The 24,081-nt window shown below is 43.7% G+C and overlaps 1 protein-coding gene across 1 annotated transcript; it reads right to left on the reverse strand.

The window, feature by feature from the left end:
* Window positions 1-3,876: 3,876 nt before the first annotated feature.
* Window positions 3,877-24,081, reverse strand: LOC123029000 (vitamin D3 hydroxylase-associated protein-like). Its single transcript, XM_044441431.1, has 15 exons — window positions 23,606-24,081; window positions 20,843-20,956; window positions 19,404-19,547; window positions 16,618-16,751; window positions 15,640-15,846; window positions 14,552-14,592; window positions 12,229-12,353; window positions 9,994-10,119; window positions 9,710-9,807; window positions 8,742-8,841; window positions 8,334-8,377; window positions 6,953-6,992; window positions 5,596-5,704; window positions 4,781-4,926; window positions 3,877-4,022 (listed from the first exon to the last, which is right to left on the reverse strand). The coding sequence occupies exons 1-15, from the start codon at window positions 23,813-23,815 to the stop codon at window positions 3,894-3,896; spliced, it is 1,767 nt and encodes a 588-aa protein (XP_044297366.1). The 5' UTR covers window positions 23,816-24,081; the 3' UTR covers window positions 3,877-3,893.

The raw sequence follows: 24,081 nt of genomic DNA on the forward strand, positions 1-24,081 counted from the left end.
TTGAACACATTTTGTTGTGTTGCTCTTGCGGATTGTTTCCTACCCAGCTTTTCTGCTTATATCTAGGGAACTGTAGAAGCTACCACCTTACCTTTGCTTCATGCAGTGGCTGTACTGAACTGGTGCCTGGCCGAGGTAATGGGCTGGATGAGGGCCAATAAACTGAAACTCAATCCAGAAAAGATGGAGGTCCTACTGGTGGGAGGTTCGACTTGGATCTTGCCCTGTATGGGGTTGCACTCTCTCTAAAGGACAGGGTCCGCAGCTTGGGAGTGCTCCTCGACCTGGAGCTGTCTTTGGAAGCTCAAGTGACTGCAGTGGCAAGGAGCATTTTCCTTCAGCTTTGGCTGATACATCAGCTGCATCCCTACCTGGGGGTTGACTGCCTAGTGACAGTGACACACACATTGGTTACTTCCCGGTTGGATTTCTGTAACGCACTCTACGTGGGGCTGCCCTTGAAGACAGTCCAGATACTTCAGATGATGCAAAATAGAGCAGCCAGGTTGCTGATGGGGACTGGGCATTATAACCCCAGTCCTCTCATATAACCCCAGTCCTCTACCAGCTTCACTGGCTTCCCATCGAAGGCCAGGCTCAATTCAAGGTACCGATAATCACCTATAAAGCCCTTAACGGCTTGGGACCTGGATACCTAAAGGAACGCCTGCTTCCATATTTGCCCTCTCGCCTCTTGAGATTGGCAGCATAGGCCCTCCTCCGGGAGCCCTCCGGGAGAGACATCAGGAGGCACAATACCCAGAGGAGGACTTTCTTTGTGGTGGCACCCCATCTGTGGAATGTGCTCCCAAGAGAGGTCCGCCTGGCACCGTCGTTATTTGTTTTTCGGCACCAGGTTAAGACCTTTATATTTAAACAATATTTAACAATGCTTGATAATATCTATAGGTTTTAATTGTGCAGCCAGGGTGTTTCTGGGTTTTAATTGTATTTGTATTGTGTTTATTTATTTATGTGAGCCATCCTGAGGCTATAAGCGATGGGACGGCATACAAAAACTCTAAATAAATAAATGAATGAATGAATGAATGAATAAATAAATAAATAAATAAATAAAATGCATGTTGCAGGTTATTTCTTGCTGTGATAAAATGTTCTTTGGATGTTTGATATTTGATCTGCCAGATTTTTCTTCCAGAAGCAATTTTACAATTTTAAAGCCACAAAAGGAGGAAACAGTATTGGAACTTATGTAGGTGTATGCCTTGTGTTGGCTACTTGGTGAGGTTATGTGGATTCTCACATTTGGAAGGATGATTAAAAAGGATACAAACTATGTAAAAAGGGGAACAGTATGTCCTGCCTGCCCTGAGGACACTGAACACACACACACACAGGGGGGGGGGGGAGAGAGAGAGAGAGAGAGAGAGAGAGAGAGAGAGAGAGAGAGAGAGAGTCGGAATCATATCTTCGAACATTTGCCACAGCATCAATATAAGCCACTTTAGGCTCTGAACGATATGGGAGCAATTAGACCCCCTCCACTTTGAATTTAGGGAGGGATCAAAGCTTAGTGCTAGTGCAGATGGTTTTTCATTTAGGTTCCCCATTCAATCTGTGGCATCTTCTGTTTTAGAGGGTTTGGAAGACCTCTCTGCCTGACCCACAGGGGTACTATTGCTTGTCAAAATGGAAAATACCAGGCTAGATGGACAGATATATCATCTTAGCTGAAATAAAACAGCTTCATGCATTGCTGTGGGAAGTCTTCAAAGACTCACATCATGCAGCCCACATAAGCAGCATGGCTGCCTTTTATACCAAGTGATGCTCTCACTCTCTGGATCTTGGATGAAATCTCTCTTTTAGACAGCTATTACCCTCTAGGAATGAAGGGCAACACACTCATGCACTGTCTCTTTTAATGAGGTGCTTAGAAAGTTGTTTGTGGTCTGTTGTGGCAGTCTGTCACTTTTGACTTACTCAGTGAGCAGAACCTGGCTAGCCCAATCTGCCTCAGGACAACCTGGGGTGTCATGACAGAGTGGCAAGTTTTCACTCATTTCTTTTGTTATTACTACATTTTTATTGTCAGGGATAGGGAGAGGTACTCGTTCTGCCTTGTCTCGCCAAATAAATTAACCTACCTTAGGTACCATGCACTTGGATTTCATAGAATCATAGAATCATAGAGTTGGAAGGGGCCAAGAAGGCCACTGAGTTTAAAACCCTGCCTAGTGCAGGGCTCCAAGGCAAACCACGCCCTCACACGGATGTCCAGCAGTAACTTGAATGCCTCTAGAGTTGGAAAGCCCACAACCTCTCTAGGCAATTGGTTCCATTGTCACACTGGTCTGACACTCAGGAAGTTCTTCCTGACACTCAGCCAGAAGAATTCCCTGTCGATTACAGCAGTAAGACTAAGGAACCTATTAACTAGGGAGGTTGCGAGGTCTCCACATTTAGGTGGGTTGGTGATACCATATGTTGCTCCACTTAGCCAACAAAATGTCTTGGGCCAAACCTGGTATGAATGAATCTGAAGACTGAAAAAAGCTCAGAAGAGATATCCAAGTCTCTGCTGTTGATATGAAGTGTTTGGAAAATTCTCTTGGAAAATTTTCTTTAATCATAAACTGATAACTGAATGAAACTGAACCTAGATATAGTAAACGCCCTTTGGGGACATAGCAATGGGTTTCAAATTTAAATATGGAGTGGGGTGAAAATTCAATATATATCGAAATGTAACACCATATTTTTCAATGGAGTTACGAGAGTGGGGAAAAAATCATGGCTGGGTCAGTTTTTAATATTCAAACATCCTATCAAACAGGTCCACATACATTTTTCAAGACTAGGAAAGGTCCAAATAGATTTCAATTCAGTGCTTGAAATGGGGTCTCTGAAATGCTGTGCTTTCCAAGTGTTGTTGCAGAGCACAGTGCATAAGAAGGTTTGCTTCAAATATCTCATCACAGCCCATTTTGACACTTTCCTTCCCACCTTCTCAAAAACAGTGTCATGAACATGCAACCCAGATTGGCATGCTCCCAGCTGTCTTCCAAGACCGTATGAGGTTCTTGTTTGAGACTGCTGAGTGGGATTTATTAATGCTTCCATTCTGGTTCCCCCTCCCTTATAAGTCAGTCCTTAACATCAGGATGCATTTTGTTAACATGCTTTTCAACAAGCCAAGGATATTTCCCATGCACACCAGACCACACTACTGTCAGCCTAGAGCTTTCACCAAGGAGAGGGAAGGAGTAAAACAAACTGAACTTGTTCAAGTGTTGACTGGAGTTCTTTACCTCTTTGGCAGATGTCAAATCAAGCAGCTGACTGCATGAAATCAGGCTGGAGACCGAAGGTTGTTCAGCCCTGCTGTACCAGGTCCTGAGATGGTTTCAGGTCGCACCCAGTCTCTCAACCACATTTTCCCTTCCCCTCCCTCTTTATTTTGTTTTGTCGTGTAAAACAATCTTGCTGTGGAGGACTTGAAAGCTTGCCCTTTAATTTATGGAACTTGAATTGGCCTAATAAAGGAACTACAATCAGGAATTTAGATTTTTTTTAAATGTTGTATACTGTTCTTACTATGTGGAAAGGTGTCCTCTTAGTAAGTTTTGCCATCCCCTGCTCAAGGACAGCTGACTCTTATAAAAATCTTCATCCCAGTGCTCATGAAAAACAGAAGAAATGGCAAATGTGCACAACGCTGCACATTTCTGGTCTACCTTTCAATATACTTGTGAAACGAAGCCTTTCTCATACCTAGCTTCTCTCTGGGCATGATGAATCCTATTTAGCAAATGACTGTGCTTTAAATGGAATTTTACATGAGAAATTAATAATGGCAGCCTCAGTCCCTCACTGTGCCCACTGGAACTGCTTTATTCATTTGTAATGCAGTTGTAATGGGGTGCAACAGATTATTTCCTTGCTCTCTTCACATGGACGACTGTCTCCACCTCCTTCATGAACCGAAGGCACAGCTCCTCCTGCCAAGACAGGGCCACACACTGGACGGCCACTGGGAGCCCGACGGCATTGGTAACAGCCTGCGAACAGGGGCAGACAGAAAGGCAGAAGTGGCAGCGTGACCAAGTTGCAAGAGTGTAACCAAAAGTCATCAGGGATTCCCCGTTCCTCCAGCCACCTGGGCAACATTCCGCCCAGAATGCCCCTGTTCCCAGGGCCCTGGACCAGCAACTGGATCCAGCACATGACAAACCAAGTGGAACCAAACAAGCTTATGAAAAGGATAACATATAGGGGTGGAGGGACTAAAACACAGAGACTCAAAGGATAAAATCAGGTAAAAGGGGGAAAGGGATGGGGAGGGGGAAATCGGGCAGCAGCAGCAGTTTACAGCCAACCAAGAAAACCCAGCTCCCAGGGACTTGCTGGGCTGCCTGGATAGAAAAATAAGAGACTAATCCTAGCCTCAGCTATGCACAGCTCCACCACACCTTCTTCAGGTGCCAGGTATGAAGGACATCATAGAATAGGCAGCAGCACCTCCTGGGAGGAGCAAAAGCTGCTCTGTTCCTCAGGCTTTACCCCACACCAGCCTAGGTCAGCTGAGCTGTGGGGTGATGGCCCATCTCTCTGTCCTTGGAGCCAGCCATTTACTCCACTAGCCAGTCATCCCCATTATCTCTGGAGGCCTTGAGGGCATAATTCTTGATTGGTGGCACCTGGTTTTGCTAGCGTGTTGTCAGTTACAGTATTAACCCTTCCCCTACTCTCTGGACCTCACAAGCCGATCCATGTTACAAAGAGAAACGGAAAGATGCCTCTGGTCACGGGCACAGACCTCTTTCAGGCGCTTGTCCCAGGGGTCACCATAATGTCCCCTGTAATGCTTCAGCTCGTCTTCATCTGCCTGCGTGACCGTGGTGACCGGCACAATCCCAGCAGGAAAGTTCAGGACGTTGTATAAATTGGTATAGGATGTTGCAGCTGAAAGAGCAGAGAAGCCATAAATGAAGCAACAATGTTTCCAAGACAGGAAGGACTCTTTTGGTTTTCAAGACAACTTGGCAGAAACCCATCATAAACTGGATTGCCTTCTTTATTTTTCATAAACTGAAATCTGAAGCATTGTCTTTATGGAGAGGGAAGATAATACAAGGTATGTGGCCTATATCCAGACTTTGCCATGGAAAATTATACATTTTTTTCTCTAGATGGACCATCCTAATGACAAGTCAGTATACAGTGGGAAAGGAAGCTACCACCACCCTGGTTATTGTTTTCTAGGTCCCCTGCAGCATGTAGTTAATTAACTGATGCCACATGTAGTGCAAAGCTTAATACAATATAATGAAGAAAACTTCCCTCCAACTCCCTGTAAAATGCAGTTTAAAATTATTTTTAAGTTAAATTGAGCCAACTGCACATTGGTGAACTGTTCATCTTCACCATATGCTACCATTTAATTTTGATATTTAAACAAAATCGAAACAAAATATTTCATTTACATGTCTAGACCTTTCTTATCTTGAACCAGACCTTTTGCTGGCATGTAGCAGGTTAAAAAGTGGTTTGCAGCTTATTACAATTCAAAAGAGTAGGAGATGGATATTCCTGCCAGTATTATGGGAAACAAATTAGGGGTAGAGATAATACCAAAGAGTTTGCCAGGATAGCCTTCATTAAAAGCTGGACCCAAAGCAGGACAGAGGATGACATCCAGCTTCAGCTTCCTCCACTCAGTGAGAAATTCTCTACGGTATTTCTGGAAAGAAACGCACAAATCACAGTCTGTCAAAGTATGAACGTCACACACTGGCCTTCAGGTATGATTGGTGCATCCATGTACTTGTGAAATGTACACAAGTACAAGAAGATGTACACCAAGTGCCCTTCATATATTTCTCTTCATACTTGAGGTCAAAATCTCCCATAAAAATGGCCTTTAAAGCTGATTTCTATATATTTGTGTTCTAAAAATACTTATTTCTATGTCAAAAATAGTATATATTGAAAACAGCTTAGAAAAGCACAAGTGATTACTGATTAGATGACAGCCCAATTATTATATGACCCTGTGAGAGGTTGTCAGGGCTCCCCACCTGCCCCTCAGCGTCCAGGGAGCAGGTAAGAGAAAGGGATTCCTGCTTCCAGGGGGGGATTCCTCAGAGCCTTGTGCTGGCTGCAACCAGAGGTGTGGATTGAGCCCAATAAGCAGCACCTGCGTGAAGGAGCATGGTGGGATAAAGGACAGGCAGGAGAAGGGAAAGTGGGGAGAGAAAAGGGCACAGAAACAAGCGGGACCAGAAGGACTGAGGGCGGCATGCTGACAGCACGCAGGCTAGCCACAGAAGCTGCAGAGACAAAAGCTGTGCTGGTGCTGGTGCTGGTGCTGGTGCTGTGCCTGAGGCTGGAAAGGAGGCGAGGGACACTGAACAGGAAGAGCTGGCGCTGGCCGCACAGGCAGAGGACTGCGGAGCCTAGGCAGTTCTTTCTCCCGGGCATTCACAGAGACAAGCACCCGAGTGGCTGCAGAGCAAAGTGGAGAGCTCCCTGGCATTCTCTTTGTGCATGAGGAGGTAACAGCCAGGCAGAATGGAGGACAGGCTCGCCATCCATGTGGGAGTGGAAAGGATGCAGCAAGGACCCCAAGGAGGCGACCCTCCCTGCCCTAGACCATACCAAGGGGGCATGCTTGTACCTGCTGGTTTAGCCCTCCTATCAAGGCCGGAAGGCCATCTCCTTTAACTGCGAACTGTGTTAACTCCTGGTTAGCACCTAATTCCCCAAATAAACCAGAGTATTAGCGAAACCAGGGTTGTCCTTGGATGTCATGCCATGGAGCGGGGAAGTGTTGAGGTTCTTCTTCCCTTGTGAAACGTCACAGACCCCCTAATTGGCATGCTGGCATTTTACCAAGAGTATGCTGCTATTCTGATTCTTATTACTGAATTTCTTAGTCACCTCTCCCTTAAAAAAGCCCAATGAAGCTTATAACAGAACGTGAACTCACCTCGACTGCCACATGATGATGCCATAGATGTTTTGCTGTCCTAAAACATGGAGAAAATTGAATGGGTACTACGTGAGAATGCTTCTTGAAGAGAAAATTCCTGAATGTGTTCCATGACTGCACATTGATGCCCAGCTGCCAAGAGATGCCATTTGTGCTGTGCTGCCGAGTCTTTGGCTATGTGCTGATGAGCAAATAAAGCTTTTCATAAGGGACTGCATCAAGACTGAGTCAGTCACTGCATGGAACTGGGAGTGACACAGAGCCAGATCTTCCTGTCCTGTACCTTCCTTTAAGGTGCATCTCTTGTGTATCACAGTTTATGTACCCACTGCATGCATCATAAGCCCCGAGGCTTATGCGAATGGGGCAGCATATAAGTTCTCCAAATAAATAAATAAATAATCATGTTTTCTGTGTCTATTATATGCTTCATGTAGGAGATGAATGAGTGGTGTGAGTGTTCAGGGGTTCCAGCATGGCAGTGAGCTGTGGAGTATTAGAAGCCTCAGAAATCCTGCCATAAGCACTTACAGAGACCTGGGAAGAGATCCTTGCAGACCTACAGCCTGTGGAATAGCAACCTGAAATAGCAGTTACAATATTCATGAAAGTAATGAGCTTGTGGCTAATTCTTCCAGGGCCCTTGTGCCCTTAGCAACAAGGGTGTTACTGACTTATGAGAGCATCTAAAGACCAGGAAGTTAACAGAAAGCCTCTGCAGAATAAATCAGTAACTGCAACGGTGCCTGTAAAGCAGGCATAGCAAAAGTCTCAGTTGGAATTCCCAGACCATCAAAAGAATGTGCACTTTGGTACTCCACATCTCTAGAGCAATGTCTTGTCCAATGGGAGGTGGCCTCCAGCTATAGCAAGCAGTCAGTGCAGCTGGAGAAGGACCAGATATCTGCAACTGCTTGAATGTAAGGGCAATTTTGGTATGCCATTTTTGTGAACTAATAAATCAGCTTAGGATCAGAAGAGACCTTGTGGATGCCTCACTGTGCAAACTCTTTTCAGAGCCTTGGTATGGATGGGTATGATCACCCCAGATCAGACAGCTTTGAGTCACTTTATAACCTCTGCAAACCACTTGCAACTCTCAGGTATTTTCCATGATACAACCCACCCAATGAAAAGCACGTCAGTATAGCAACATCACTGACTACCTTAGACTGCCATCACTAAATAGCAACCTTATCAGTAGCCTAGACTTTTGTATTATATGACTAGAATGGAACTACCGCATTCTTCATTTGCAAACATGCAACCTACTCATTGCTTTTCCTTGCATTTCCTATGCAGTAAGGTTTCTAGGAAGGTTCATGTGCAATGGAATGGTCACAGGTGACCACCTTTTTTGAAACCAGGCATTCCTTACCCAACTCCACACAGGGCATTGAGATCTCTGGCAATCCGAGGGTACTGGAAGAGAAAAGCACAGTGACTGGCTCTGAGGATGCCATGCTGAATAGCCTCAGGCAGCGTGGCTTTGTGTGCCTTCCCTTGTCCTTCAAAGGAGTGCTTCCTGTGGCTGTTTGATCAACCCGCTTCCTTTTGCATGCGGACTTCATGTGACTCAGCTCTTGCTTCTGCAGAAGAGTTGCTGAGCGTTGGGGATCCAAAGGCCGCTCAGACTCCGCTGTCCCTCTCGGCTCTGCCTTCCGGGGCCTGCCCTCTTTCCCACTGGCCAGATTGTCCACCAGCCTCCACTGCTCCAATGGCACATGGTGCCTATTAGCAACTTTCAGCATTTGCTGTGATAAGGAACCGTGAGCCAAATACTCACCACAGGTTTGAGGATAAATGCCAAAATCCTCTTCAGAAAAATGGGAAGACTGTAACAATTAAACTGGGATTTCATATTTGGATCAACAAGATCACCTTTACTGGAAGACAAAAGAAGACAGCCAGACATCTTTACAGTTGACAGTGCAGGAAGGGCCAGAGAACATTCTTAATATTGGACCTGTGCTGCTGCCCAAAATGGTAGAAATTGAAGATGGGGGCAAGCAATTTTTTTCTCTGTTCTTACAACACTCAGCCAAGGAATGTACAGCAAGACAAAGGACTGGGGCTCTGGAGAATTGCACTTTTCAACATACATAGAATGAACTTCAGCTAATGCCTCTTTGCTTTCTGGCTTCCTTGTTCTTGGGGCAGAGCTCAGTGGCAGAACATGTGCTTTGCTGGCCAGCACTGAAGTTCAGCCCCTGGCATCTCTAGCACAAAAGCAGAGAAGGCCTGTGTTTGGGGAAAGCCTGAAACGGGCAAGGCACCTCTGAGATCAGTTGTGGGAATCTGTGATCTGCCAATGAGCCTGGGCCTCAGTCCCCCTCTGTCGCAGCCAGCAGAGCCACGGGGGCGGGATGGTGGGAGGGGCAGCACAATCACACCTGAAGATTCCCCTTCACTGAGTCGGATGCACCAGGCATTCCTCTACCTCGGAGCCCCCAAGTTCTCACAGATGCTTAAGTTCATGTCCTCATTGTTTCTGAAACCAAACCAAAAGAGGTCCATCCTGGCTGTATTTCATGTGTGTTTTCACCATTCTTGGCTTTTACTCAATTAAGTTTTATTAAAACTTCATTTTCCACTGCTTAGCCTTTCTAAAATTGTCCTGTTAAAATACATTCCCCACTAACACAGTGACTGATGTCACCAAGGCTTTTGTATGCATGAAACTGTCCAGTTCAGGAGTATTAAAGCAGAACTATCAGGCCTCAGCTGTGTTCAAAGAGCAGGTGGTCTACTCACAACTTGTCCAGTAAATTTGCAGCTCCATCAGAAAAGAGGCCTCTGGTGAAAAGCTCGTCTATTACATAGTTAAGGCGAGGAGGAACAAAGGGGATGAGCTGCAGGAGAAAAATAATGCTTTCAGTTTTACAACAGAGAAACCTATTTGAGAGGCATGTAAGGAATGTGGATGTTGCAAATCAGAATATGTTTGTGGCATCCCTACAGAGGTGGTGGATGAGTGTCAGAAATGGGCACACTCTTCTAGGCTGGAATTCAGATAAGGGATTAAGAATTAAACATACAGTATGCCCTGCTTCTTGCAGAAGATTTTTGGTTTCCCGAACAGCTCTTTTCATGCTGGGAGATGGCTGGAAATATCCATCATCTTCATAGTATCCAATCCGGAGGGGTTTTGAGCTGGTGTAAATCTGGAAGAAGATATAAAGAAATGTTTGTTTATTCACTGAACAGCTACTCATCACATAAATAACCATCTTATGTTTTGATGCAATGGAATGCTTCATTCAGTATCGGTCAATTGCATTAGAAGGTAGCAATACAGCAATGGCACATGAGTTAACTGAAGAGCTTTGGGGACGTTGCTTGAGTGGAAAACTGAATGATCCTAGTTTAGGCTAAGAAGTCATAAAACCAGTGATTTCTCTAATTAAAGAGTCGATGATTCAATGGATTCAGAACGGTACCATGTTTATGCAACAGTACAATCAGTCTAGAAAATATTTTGTCAATATTTAATTAATTAATTAATTAATTAAAACTTTTACATGCTGTCACCACATGCCTCGGCATCTTGGGATGGCTTACAAATGTACAATTAAAACCAATAAAACAATAACAATTCCATAAAATTATATCAAAACAAAAAAAACCCCAAAAAAGCAACGGTTAATGATAAAATATTAATTTTTAAAATAACAATTAAATAAAAAGGTTTTAACCTGGTGCAGAAAAGAATATAAACTCGGTGCCAGGTGCAACTCTCCAGGGAGCGCATTTCATAATCTGGGTGCCACCACAGAGAAGACCCTGCTCCGGGTAGTTCTTTTCATCTCCTTTAAAGAGCACTCCTGGAGCAAAGCCTCTCCCGCAGATCTTAAGGGGTGTGAGGGCATAGAAGAGGTGCTCCTTCAGGTATCCTGGTCTCAAGCCATTCAGGGCTTTATATGTTAAAACCAGCACCTTGAATTGGGCCCGGACTTCAACTGGGAGCCAGTGGAGCTGGTAGAGGACTGGCATTATGTGAGAGTAACGGCCAGTCCCCGTCAGCAGCCTGGCAGCTCTGTTCTGTACCAGCTGTAGTATCCGGACCATTTTCAAGGGCAGTCCCACATAGAGCATGTTGCAGTAATCCAAGCGGGAAGTTACCAGAGCAAGTATCACTGTTGCTAGGGAGTGCTCATCCAGGTAAGGACGCAGCTGATGAATCAGTCGAAGTTGTAGGAAAGCACTCCTTGCCACCACTGCCACCTGGAACTCCAGTGACAGCTCTGGGTCAAGGAGTACTCCCAAGCTGTGGACCCTGTCCTTTAGAGGGAGTGCTACCCCATCCAGAACTCGGTCAAAATCACCTACCTGGAGAACTGCACCACCCACCTACAGGATTTCCATCTTATCTGGATTGAGGTTCAGTTTATTGGCCCTCATCCAGCCCATTGCCTCTACCAGGCACTGGTTCAGTACAGCCACCACCTCACCTGGAGCAGATGTAAATGAGAAGTAGAGCTGGGTGTCATCAGCATACTGATGACTCCACAGCCCAAACCTCCTGATGACCTCTCCCAGTGGGTTCATGTAGATGTTAAATAGCAAGGGGGACAAAATACAGCCCTGCGGGAGCCCATGACTATAGCCATGGCACAGAGCTATAGCCCCCCAGCACCACCATCTGGAATTGGCTGGCCAGATAGGAGTGGAACCACTGCCAAGCAGTGCCTCCTACTCCCAGGTTAGCCAGCCTATCCAGAAGGATACCATGGTCGATGAGAGCTCCAGGAGAACCAACAGGGACACACTCCCCCATCCCTCTCCCTGAACAGGTCATCGTACAGGGCAACCAAGGCAGATTCAGTACCATAACCAGGTCTGAAGCTGGACTCAAATGGGTCCAGATAATCAGTTTCATCCAAGAGTGCCTGGAGTTGTCCCACCACCACCCACTCTAGCACCTTGCCCAAAAATGGAATATTGGCCACCGGTCTAAAGTTGGTGGCCACCTCTGGGTCCAGGGATGCCCTCTTCAGGACAGGATGGGTCACCGCCACCTTCAACGGGGCTGGGACCTGGCCCTCCCTCAGTGAGCCATTAATAACCTCCTGGACCCCAGGACCAGTCCTGTAACTGGTCTCCTTAAGTAGCCAGGAGGGGCAAGGGTCAAGAAGACAGGTGTAGGACGTACCATCCCAAGCACCTTGTGTACATCATCAGGCCACAATAACTGAAACTCATCCATTAAAGAAGGCTGCTGTTGTCCATGGTGCTGAAACTCTTGGCTGTCCCTCTTCTCTATCAGTAATTACCTCTTCTCTGAATGGAACTGGAGGCACTGAGGGATCCAGGCAGAACAACTCATCACATAGAAGAGCTTTCATGCACAGAGCCAGGCTGTCCACATCTCTTGCCATCGGGCCAACTGTTGCTGAAACTGCAAAGGACATTGAGAAATGGTGTGTGCTGTCTTTGATCTGTTCTTCAGTGGCAAAGATAAGGGCTATGGACATTGCTGACAGTTGGATTCAGACACTGGTTAAATGGATCAGATAGAAGTTGCTGGGAAAGAACTATGCTGGAGACCTCCTGCACAGCATTATTGATCTAAAAGGACAAATGGTCTGATCTGGGATAAAGCTGCTTTCTGTGCTCCTAAAAAGAAACTGTTCTTAAAACAACCAATGTGACTTTGGTGGAATAAGTGATAAGTGGAGAACTTCACATCTCCCCTTAATTCCAAAAGTCCAACCTTTATAAACAATTTGTTTGTCTATCATGTTCTCCATCTGAGAGGCTCACAGCAACTTCAGGATACAAGAGGTAGGCAGAGCCAGTGTTGAGAGAGCATGAAAGCTGCAGTTATACAACTTATAGTAGGTCACAGGTTGTCCCTGCCTGATATACTAGCTTCCTGGAAGCCCTCAGTCCATATACCAACAGGACTATAAGGTTCTTAGCTTTAAGAGTGCAAGCACAGCATGCAACCTTAGGCCATTATCTGGGCTCATCTGTTCCCAACACTAACAATTGCATTGTTTTAAAAGTTATTGCTGCACTATTCAAATAGAATGTCACTAATGGGGTGCTGCCTCAATACTTAGCAGGCAGAGGAACTTTCTCAATATTTAGCAAACATAGGCAACTGCTCCAATACAAGAAAGAGATCAGATAATATCGTCAGTTCATAACTAAGTCATCTAGAGGTTTGGTCTATGATGTCACAAACATGCTGGTGAAATATAGTTCTACTTCTGTTTTCCACCCACAAATCCCAGGGAGGTTGCAGGTGTCTGGAAGTGGTTTGGCAACATGCTTAATCCAGATCACATAGGAAACCAGATGATCTGAGCGTCAGCTTCCCTTGAAGGACCAAGTTTCTACTTCAGGGCTCCTCTGGTGTCAGTCCAATCTGAGCACAGGTGGCTGTGGTGGCACTTATTGTCTTTTGCCAGCCTGGGCCGGTATGCCAGCTGTGAACCTACTTGGAGAAAGTTGATCTAGTCACAGTCAGACAAGCACTAGATTAGACTATGGTGATGAACTATGCATAGAACTGCATTTGAAGGCAGCCCAGAAACTTCAGCTGGTACAGGATGTAGTCACTTAGGTTCTCATTGGGGCCAGAAGGCCTGGATGTAGTGCATTGATTCTGTACCAGCTGTGTTGCTTACCAGTGCGTTTCTGCATCCAATTCAAAGTGCCAGTTTGGTCTTTGAAGACCTAACCATTTAGGGATGGACTATGACCCTGCCCATGCTTTAAGATGAGTGCTGGTGGTCCTACTTGTTAACCTTCCTTGAAGATCAGTTATATAGGTTGCATGTGCACAACATGATAAGCAACTTGGCACGGTTACTATGGTTAGCAGTTTTTTACCATGATCTACCTGACAGATGATTAAGTAGTTTATACATTATCATGGTTTCTGTCTTCCAGTTCAGTCCTCTCACATGTTGACATAAGCCACTGAGGCTGAATTCAATCCCAGTGTGCATCACTGCCCACCTATGCTTCCTGCCCTTTCCTCATTGGTCTGCACATAACGCTTGGATGGCTGGATTAGCTCCAACAGTTGCCATTCTTTCCAGAGAACTCTGTGGTAGCTACACACCACGACCACTGAAACTATGATCCTGGGTTCAGACAACATGACAATCCATGATGGTATGGAGAAACCGTACAGCAAACCATTGTTTCTTCTCATGGTTTCTAAAGATGAAGCTTATCATGGTGAAATACCATGGCTGAATTCAGACAATATGACAAACCAACAATGGTAAAACAAATAAACCAAGACCATGGCTACGGTGGGCATTCTCAGTCACAGTTCCTGCATTACAGAATGCTCTTCCTGATGAAGATGAACCTATCCTACTATGCTGCAGTATTTTAAAAGGCTCTGAAACTCCACCACTTTCGAGTAGCCATTAAATTGATGAGTTTATGCTACCCTTATTGAAGTGTTATAACTCTGAGAAGTGTTTGTTCTTCTATTATCCAACTTACATTTGGTTTGGCATTGTAAATGTTTTATTACTGTACTTTCAATTTTATAGTTGCATTTATCTCATTGCCTTAGCCCAGAAAACTGACTTATAAAGAAATACATAAAATTTGGGTGGATACACTTACCTGACTTCATGCCTGCTATAGGGCTAGCAAGGCCAACAACACTAAGAAAAAAGTAAAGAAAGCAAAAAATGTATTAACTACCCACACAGTGGAAGACGGCAACCAGACTTCAGCTGCAAATCCTATCCATGCGTTCAAAACAGGGAAGAGGAACAGGAGGAGTGTGTGGTGCTTTCCTGGATGTTTGAACAAGGGAAAAAATGGCCAGGTCTAGGTTGAACTTTTCCACAGCTGTATTTTGAGACTGGTCTTTATTTTATGCCCGTATCTCCCTTTCTGGTAAGCAAGTCTGGCTGCCTATAAGTGGCTGAGCTGCTGCTCTAGAATACTCTAGAATAAAAAAGAAAGGGGGGAACGGAGAGGCTGATTTAAAGTTAGATGCTTGAAAGTAAGGTGTCACAGTCTTCTAAAACTGTGAAACATCTAAGTTTGCTTCCTCCCAAAATATACATGTACATTATAAACTGTATAATTTCACCTACATTGGAGTAACCATGCATTCATTTGATGGTAAGCATTTATTTGCCAATGTAACAAACTTACTCTTGCAGCAACAAGTTTGCTAAGGGATGTAGCAACAGGTTACTCAAACAAAACTTTGCACACTTCAGGCAGGCATGGTGCAACTTTTATGCAGCAGATACAAGTATAACAAAGAAATATCATATTCAGAAATGTGCATACATTTGAGTAGTGAAGGTTACAAATGCATGAGCTGTCATTGTTTTGTATATTTCAAATAAACAAATCTGTTTAAAAATCTAGAATTAGGAACAAATAGAATTATAATTGGAACAATTTATTAATAATTTAGGTTGCATATAAATTATCAAAGATAATACATCAATGCTTCCCAAAATAACAAAAAGAAATACAAACATAGTAGTAATAATAATGACAATAAAATAGTTGTAAATCTGAGGAAGTGAAATTGGAATATTTATCAATGTAAAAAGAATACCAGCATTAGATGTGCAAATTCATAAACCCCCCCCTTTTTGGGGGGGTTCAAATGAAACATCCCCCAAATTCTATTTGGATTCAGCTGTTTGGCTATTTGTCAATCCAATAGACATTCCAGAACCTACCTCAGTCTAGAGGCTGTTGGTTTGAGTCCACAAATCCCACAGAAACTGGAGGGCAGGCGGACACTTCCAGCAACATCTGTCCCAAAGCCCAAGATGGACCCTCCTCCAGCGATAAGTGCCCCTTCTCCTCCAGAAGATCCACCAGGACTTTTCTTGTGGTTCAAGGGGTTTACAGTCGGACCAAAGATGAGGTTGCTGCAGTCATAGCTGAACAAGATAGAAAGCTGACCATTAATTGACCATTGATCGACCATTAATACTTTGCATCAGCTAACAAAGCCTGGTACAACAGGTCAAGACTGAAATGGCAGGCAAATAGCATCAGGAGAACCACAGATGAGAGAGAGGAATCTCAGGAAACGGATAAAAAATGCATGAAGGAGTTTGGTAGAGGCATTCAAGATAAGAATATACAAACTGCCTTGTTGAACCAGTCCAAACAGTCAGATGTTGGAAAAAGTTCATTCCCACTATATCTTCAAGTAGGAAATTCCCCATCTGAAATAATCTGTGCAAAATATTTCTTATGTGTTCAATTCAGTGGTGTTGCTAACTAGCTCTAGTGAGATTGTTGTAGCATATAATCGACAGACGTGCGATGTAAATAGTGCAATGGGGAAAAGGGGTGAATTGCTGGTGTACTTTTGACAGCAAATCACCCCTTTTCCCTATTGCACTGGTTACACTGGCATTGTCTTAATGCTAGTACAATGTTAATAGCCACAGTGGGTGCACACCACTGGATTTTTCCCATTGGAAGACACCAAATTCTAGTGCTTAGAGAGGGAAAATAAAGTTCCTTTCAAATTACTTTAGGCACTTTCTTCATAATCTACCAGCCTTTGTCAAACCCCCCTCCCCTCCATTTTTTCCTTCCTGAATTAAAAAGGCCTGAGTTCTCAAGCTTTTGTTAAAGTGCATGATATATTTGGAAAATGAGTAAGAGATAGGGAATTGTAATAAAGAGAGAATCAATACTTTATCATGCTCTGGGGAATGTTGGTTTTCACAAATGGGATTGCCCCCTGCTTCTTCAAAACCTTCACTATCACGCTGTCATCTTTTTCAACTTGGTCAAGACACTGCACAAAACCACATGTAGAGATATGGCCCTTTGGGAGAGAAAACACAGCTGGTTTGAAATGATAGGATCAGTGATCCTCAAGCTATTAGAATTTTGCAAAACAAATACACCTTTTTGGTACAACAGAATCAATTAAAAAGCAACACCTTCTGTGACAAAAAGGAGATTAACCCAGATAGAAAGGAACTGTGCAATGCAAAGTCACCATTTGTATATAGATACCCTTCCTATAATATTGTGTGTGTCCAGACAGGTGCTTTGAGATCACTTTTCCTCCATTGCCCAGACACAATGTATTTTAGGAAGTTTTGCAATAATGAGCATCAATCCCCAACCTGGTACCTTCCAGATGTTTTGGGCTTCAGCTTCCATTAAATCCAGCCAAAATAGTCAATGTTAGAACACTAACATTGTAGCTCAGAGCATTTTGGGAGCACCAGGCTGGGGAAGGCTGCAGTAGAAAAGAGTAGAATCTATCATTCCCTTCATAATTGGCAAATATTTATTTATTTAAACCACTCATATACAGCTTGACATCCTAAATGCCCTGAGGGCCACCTTACATGGTATGTATGAAATGCTTATACCATCACTGATGCGGAAGCACATTTCTATTTAATTCTGTGTGCATATGCAGGGCTGGCTCTCCCATGAGGCAAGGTAACCCTCTGCCCAGGCTGCAGACTGCATCCCCACCCCGACCGGGAGTGCCACCAGTGCCACTGGTACAGGAGGGAGGGGGGCACGGTGGCTGAGAGGTGGTGCACATCCTGCTTCAGGCAGCAGGACGTCCTACACTGCCACTGTGTGTACCAGTGATCTGAATACCAGAAACATGTACCAGACATCCATGGCCAACCCCAGCTCCATCTTGTGTGTACATGCAGTGGGGTATGTGTGCATCGGGGTGTATTAGGCACTCAGGTAGGAGAAAATTAAAACGTCATTTTAATTGTTAATATTATTTGCTTATTTTATCTGGCCAGGGTGACTTATTTTATAATGTTAATTTGTTGTATGTATTATATTTTAATTTTATGTTGTGAGCTGCCCCGAGGCTTCGGCGAATGGGGCAGCATAGAAATCTTTTAATAAATAAATAAATAAATAAATAAAATCAGAAAGTGTGTGTATATGTGTATACATGGATGCATGTTATTTTCAGCACATATGCACACATACACACTCATGCATGAACGGGCCCTTCCTGCAGAATTTATTTATTTATTTAGAAAATTTCTATGCCGCCCCATTCGCCAAAGCCTCGGGGCGGCTTACAAATAAATCAATTAAAATACAATAAATTAACAATATAAAACAAGTTAGCAATATAAAATAAGTCACCCTGGCCAAAAAATAAAATAAATAAATACTATTAACAGTTAAAATGACGCTTGAATAAAAAGAATACCCTTTCCACCTATGTGAATGTATGGGTATCTAGTTTCTTTACATTCCTAATAAATGGCTACATTGAGGCCTTTCACAATCCCTTTCTTAGGAATGGATCAGTTAGGTCTGACATCAGATTTGATTTACTTCTTGAATGGGAATGTCTTGGGCTGAGGAAAACTAGTATTTCTATTTCAAACCTACTAATAGCTCCCACCCTTATGAAAAATATAGAAAACAATGTTATGTTTTCCTCAAAGATGGAAAACTTCCTGCTTGTATTTAGGGGAAGGAAAATAGGTACACATGTAGATAATATGTTTCACGTCACTTTCCAGCTTTGATAATAAGTAGCTATTAATGATAACAACAGTAAGCTATTGTCCCTGAATATGGTTACACCTGTTAGGAAAGAGTGATGAAAACAAGCTGTTATCACTTTGTTGTAAAAATCTTGAGGGCCAGTGGGGAAGGAGCAAGTTTAAAAGTTTAAATATTAAAGCGATTGAATAAAAATTAGAATGGCTTCTTGAGGTGTTTTATTCTAGCACTTGACTGTTATTATGCCCAATTAGAGCCATTTCAACAGTGAAGTATGCATGAAAAGCATCCCTTCCATCCAAGATGTATCCATGTAATGCACACTATAATCTAGCTAACTGAGGCAGTTCACACATATGTATGCCCACACACACACACTTTGCAATGTTTGAAGGTACACAGGCCCAGGTCTAAGTGGGGGTAGTCACTACTCCATCAGGCAATGTCACACACTGCAGCTGTAAAAAGAAATTCCATTGCCTGAAAATAGAGTTAGCCCATATTAAATCCTTTTTTCATTTCTATGTCTTTTCTAGAGTTTCATGGTGAGATGGTTAATGCCCTGCATTTTAACAGAAGCCACACAAAAACCTGATTATGTTAACCACTTTTTTTCAAAGCACTAAAGTGAATGAAGCCCTAGGGAAAACGCAGACAAAAAAGGAGAGAAATCAGAACAATTCTGAAAAGAAAGTATTGTATGAACATTTGGGGGGGGGGGGGCTCTATTTTTCTGTTTTCCTTTTTTGCTTTATTTTTCTTTTCCGAGGCCTTCACAAGCAATGCATGTTATTCCCACTTTCATATTTTTTCCTACCAATTAAAAAATAAAAGAATAGCTGTGAAATGTCTTCTAATTGTTAGTACTAGGAGCCCTCCATCTGCAAGCACCCATTTAGAGAGCACCACAAGATAATTAAGGATGGGATAATTGGGGATGGAACCCTAAGAGTGAAGAGAGGAGCACCTTGCATCCAATGTGGTCTTTAATGCTGACAGGAACCCCAAACAGCAACCCTTTCTCCTTTTGCTTCTTCACTTCCAGGAGCTGTTCCTCACACCCACGAATAAAGTCCGTGACACAGTTCACATCCTGGGTCACTTGAAGAGCCTTGCCACAGAGGTGGTGGCATGAGGGAGGAAAAAAAGAAACAGAAGGTTTGCATTAAAACAAAGAAACAGCTGCAAGTCAATAGGTCAGCACTGGCAAATATTCTGGATAGTAAGAAACTCTTCTTTTCAAAGCACAAAACACCTCAGTTTAGTTAACAATTGAATAGCTGCACAGGTAGCAGCAAATTGTAGTGCCTCCTGGGCCTTACAATCATTTGATGCTCCCTATCTTGCTTCAAGTTTATTAAGCCTTGAGTCAAAGGATGCCCCCATTCCTAATCATTAACCATGCCAGATGATGCCGATGGGAGTTGAAGTGCAAAGCATCTCGAGGGTACCGTCTTGAGGAAGGCTTTTCTAGGCCAACTCTTCTAAGAGAACATACTGAGCATTCTCTTTCAAAAGGAGGCATCCAGGAGCACCATATGCTTGCCATGGGGTCTTTCTACTCTGCATGCTCAGGACCACCCTCCAAACATTCCACATTAGGTACTTGTGTAAGGAGCTTATTACACATACCCTGTTTCCCCAAAAATAAGACCTAACTGGAAAATAAGCCCTAGCATGATTTTTCAGGATGCTCGTAATATAAGTCCTGCCCCCAAAATAAGCCCCAGTTAAGATCTCCTGCCAGACGGATGTATTTAGTAGATCCATTGCAACACAATTTGGGGTTTGGAGAGTTATGATGATGTTCCAGAAGAAGATGACATGTCTTTCATGTAGATTTTTGTACATGAATAAATGTAGATTGTTGTACATGAAAAAATAAGACATCACTTGAAAATAAGCCCTAATGCATCTTTTGGAGCAAAAATTAATATAAGACCCAGTTTTATTTTGAGAGAAACACGGTACCCACTCAACACTTCCCTTGCTAATAGTGGCTACATGTACATGCCTGTAAGTGCAATAATACCGGAACACTCAGACTCTAAAGAAGTATAGTATTTTTAGAATACATGTGTGTTGGATCCAGATTTAATTGTAGTTCTAGACCCACAGGAATCAATGGGACTTAACTTAGTAATACTTCCAATAGGTCTAGCTGAAGTACAACTAAGTCTGGATCCAACCCACTGTATTTTTCCAGTAACAAGTTGTTACTGTCTGAAACTTAAACATCACTACCAAACCAACCAACCACCCAGCAAAATCCTGCCCTGAAGAAAGGTGCATGGATGGATCCCTGGGATGAGACAAGCAACAAGTGCCCACTTAGCGCATATTACCCGACAATTAGGTTGAAAGAAACCTAAGGTGGCTTCCTGAAGGCTCACCCTGTCCACTCACCCTCTTTATGTATGTATACAAAACCCTCTCTGGAGAAAGAGACTCATCTCTAAGTTTTTCTACCAGTTCCACTAGAGGCAGGGATAGAATAAATTCTGACTGGCTTTCAGGGATCTGCAAGAAAAAGCATCTGTGTCATGGGAGAAATGACATCTTTAGGCAATAGGAACAGCCCTAAATTATGGGGGCAATGCATTAGACCAGATCACAATTGTGAAACCAGGACAAAAAACTATTGGATCTCTATTTTAAACTGTTATTTCCTGGTTCTATCACGAGCAAGGATAAAATCGGAAAGGAAAGCAAAACCTTCATATTGCTAAACATTCCCTCTAACAGTGAATCCAGGTGATGGCATGCCAATTAATTTGGAAGTTGCCCCCAAATAAGATAGCAATTTCTACAACCTCCAGGAACTTGCTAGGTACGCAGAGGGGCGTATGTTTAAAGAACCTCAATACGACCTGACATGAAATTTGAGTTTATACATTCACATAACTCCCTCAAAGAAAACATCTTCACTATTTCTTGGATGACCATACTAGACCACTTCTGGGGTGGCAATAGATCACAATATTTTGTTGCATGTCCCACTTGTCTCCTAGAAATACAGAAGCTGAACTTTGCAAAGGATATTCTCACTCTGCCTTTAGGACACAGGGTTCCAAGAAGACAATGATGTCTGATTTGAAATGTGATTTGCACTGCAAGACATGGCACTGCTTTCCCCTTTTCAGCCACTTGGAAAACCTTGGCCTTGCTTAAAGGGCCAGGCATGCTTGAAGGTGGGGCAATCACCAGGAACCTCAAGCAACTCTGGGATATGAGCCAAATTGGTTAACTATGCAGCTATGCACTTGAGGATCACAGCAGACCCTGAATCAGCAACTTGTTCTTTCTGTGCACCTGGACTAGGTTATGAACCCTGAGTAAGTGAAGCTGAGCCAGCACCATCTGCAGTGGCTGGGAGATGCCCTTCCACATTTCTATGTGCCTTGACATGCTCCTAAACCAAGGTTTCAAGATGAGGATGAGATCTGTGGCCTTCCAGATGTTTAGGGCTGCAACTCCAGGTGAGATACAAGGGGAGTATGATCCTGTTCATTCTACCAGACTTCTCAGCAGCTTTCAGTACCTCTGATGATGGTATCCTTCTGGACCAACTGTCTCAGCTGGGAGTGAGGGGCAGTGCACTGCAATGGTTCTGCTCCTACTTGGATGGTAGGCTCCAGAAGGTGGTGCCTGGGAGATAGTGCCCTGTCCCTTGGATCCTCCAGTATGGGGTTCCTCAGGGATCAGTCTCGTCTCCCATGTTGTTTAATATCTATATGAAACCATGGAGTACAGTCCTATGGAGTTTTGAGGTGTGTTGTCATCAATACGCTGATCACACGCAACTGTATCTCACCTTTTCATCTTCAGCAGGTGAAGCTATGGATGGGCTAACAATGGGCTGGATGAGGGCTAACAAACTGAAGCTCAACCAAGACAAGACTGAAGTGCTATTAGCAGGTGGTTCTTCTGACCAGATGGAAGGAATTTAAGTTGTTCTGTTTGGGATCACACTGTTCTTGAAGGAGCAGGTTCGTAACTTGGGGTCATCCTTGAGCCATCTTTGTCACTTGAGGCCCAGGTGGCTTCAGTGGTTTGCAGCATCTTCAACCAGCTACATTCCTATCTTGATGGAAATAGCTCTTGGAGCTGTCCTTGAATACCGTTCAGAAGCTTCAGCTTGTGCAAAATGTGGCAGCCAGACTAACAGAGATCAGTCTGAGCATATAACACCGATTCTGACTTGCTTGCACTGGCTTCCTGTATGCTTCTGAGCCCAAATCAAGATGCTGGTTTTAACCTACATGGCTTGGGACCATGACAGCTGACAGAATACCTATCCTGATCACCAACTACCCAGACACTACTACCAAGTTCTGGGGACTGCCCCCAAATGTCATCTCAAAAGGAGGCTGAGTTGGTGGCAACTAGAAGGGCCTTTTCAGTGGTGGTGCCAATTACAGAATGAGCTCCCAACTGAGGTCCACCTGGCGCCAATCCTACAATATTTTCCGCATCAGGTAAAGACTGTCCTTAACTGCTAGGCATTCAATTGGTTTACTGAAGCTTGCTGAAAAGGTCTTAAGATTTTCCTTATTGTAACTTTCGTAACTGTTTTAAATGTTTTTAAAATGTGTACAAGCTTTTTAATGATGTTTTAATATGATGCATTTTATATTGTATTTTTAATATGCTGTTGTAAGCTACCAAGAAAGCTATTGGGCGATATAGAAAATAAATAAATAAATAAATAAATAAATAAATAAATAAATAAATAGGCCTACGATTCTCTCACTCACTTTTGCCTATGCTGGCTTTTGCTTATGAGACTGTACACCAAAACATCTGGAAGGCCACATGTTGCCCATCCTGGACTAGCCCCTTGCCTACTCATGCAAACATTCATAAGTGGTGGCACTTAGAGCAGTTTAACAAGTTTGCACACTAGATTCTGTGTTGAATATTGAAATTCTGCTTTTCCTACTGCTTTAGGTGTCACCTGGTAGTAACATGAAATACAAAAAAATAGTCCCACTAAACATTACATACATTTCCCAGTATCACCCAAAAGATTCATGTATCTCTCCGAAATAATTTTCCTATTTTTGCTGGTTTCCATGATCACAGCTTAAAAGGTTCGTTTCAGGAGCCAGTACTCAGAGTGCACTTTCAGGAGACGCCTCCAAAACACCCCACCCTGAGACACATCACCTTCTGTTTGAACTTCCAAACCGCCTTTGCCATCTGTTCCAGGCTCTCATCCCGCCACTGCCGGGCCTCTCCCATCTTCCTCTGGATGCCTCTGCGCTGCACCCATTTCCACAGCACACCTGCCACGGCCGAGCCACAGGCCACCACAAGGGCCACCTGAGGCGTCAGCCCATCCTTGGCCAGGATCTCCCCCAGCTTCTCCTGGATCATGGCAAAGGCTTCTCCTGCCTTCCCAGCCTGGCTATCCCTCACATCGCTTGGAGCTGGCGCTATTTAAGCACTGGCTGTCGAACTAAGAAAATCCAAGCTTTGGCCCCTCCAAAGGCATCCCAAGACCTGACCTTTGATCGGCTAGATAGTAACTAATCCCCTACAATTTGCTTAATATCAAACAGAAACATGCCTCAATGACTAAACCAACAGTCTTTTCTCATTTTAGTTAAGGTTTACTCATTGTAAGGTTCAGGCATGTGTTC

Source organism: Varanus komodoensis, unplaced genomic scaffold, assembly GCF_004798865.1.
Source record: "Varanus komodoensis strain SLA01 unplaced genomic scaffold, ASM479886v1 scaffold1, whole genome shotgun sequence".
NCBI classification, from domain to species: Eukaryota; Metazoa; Chordata; class Lepidosauria; order Squamata; family Varanidae; genus Varanus; species Varanus komodoensis.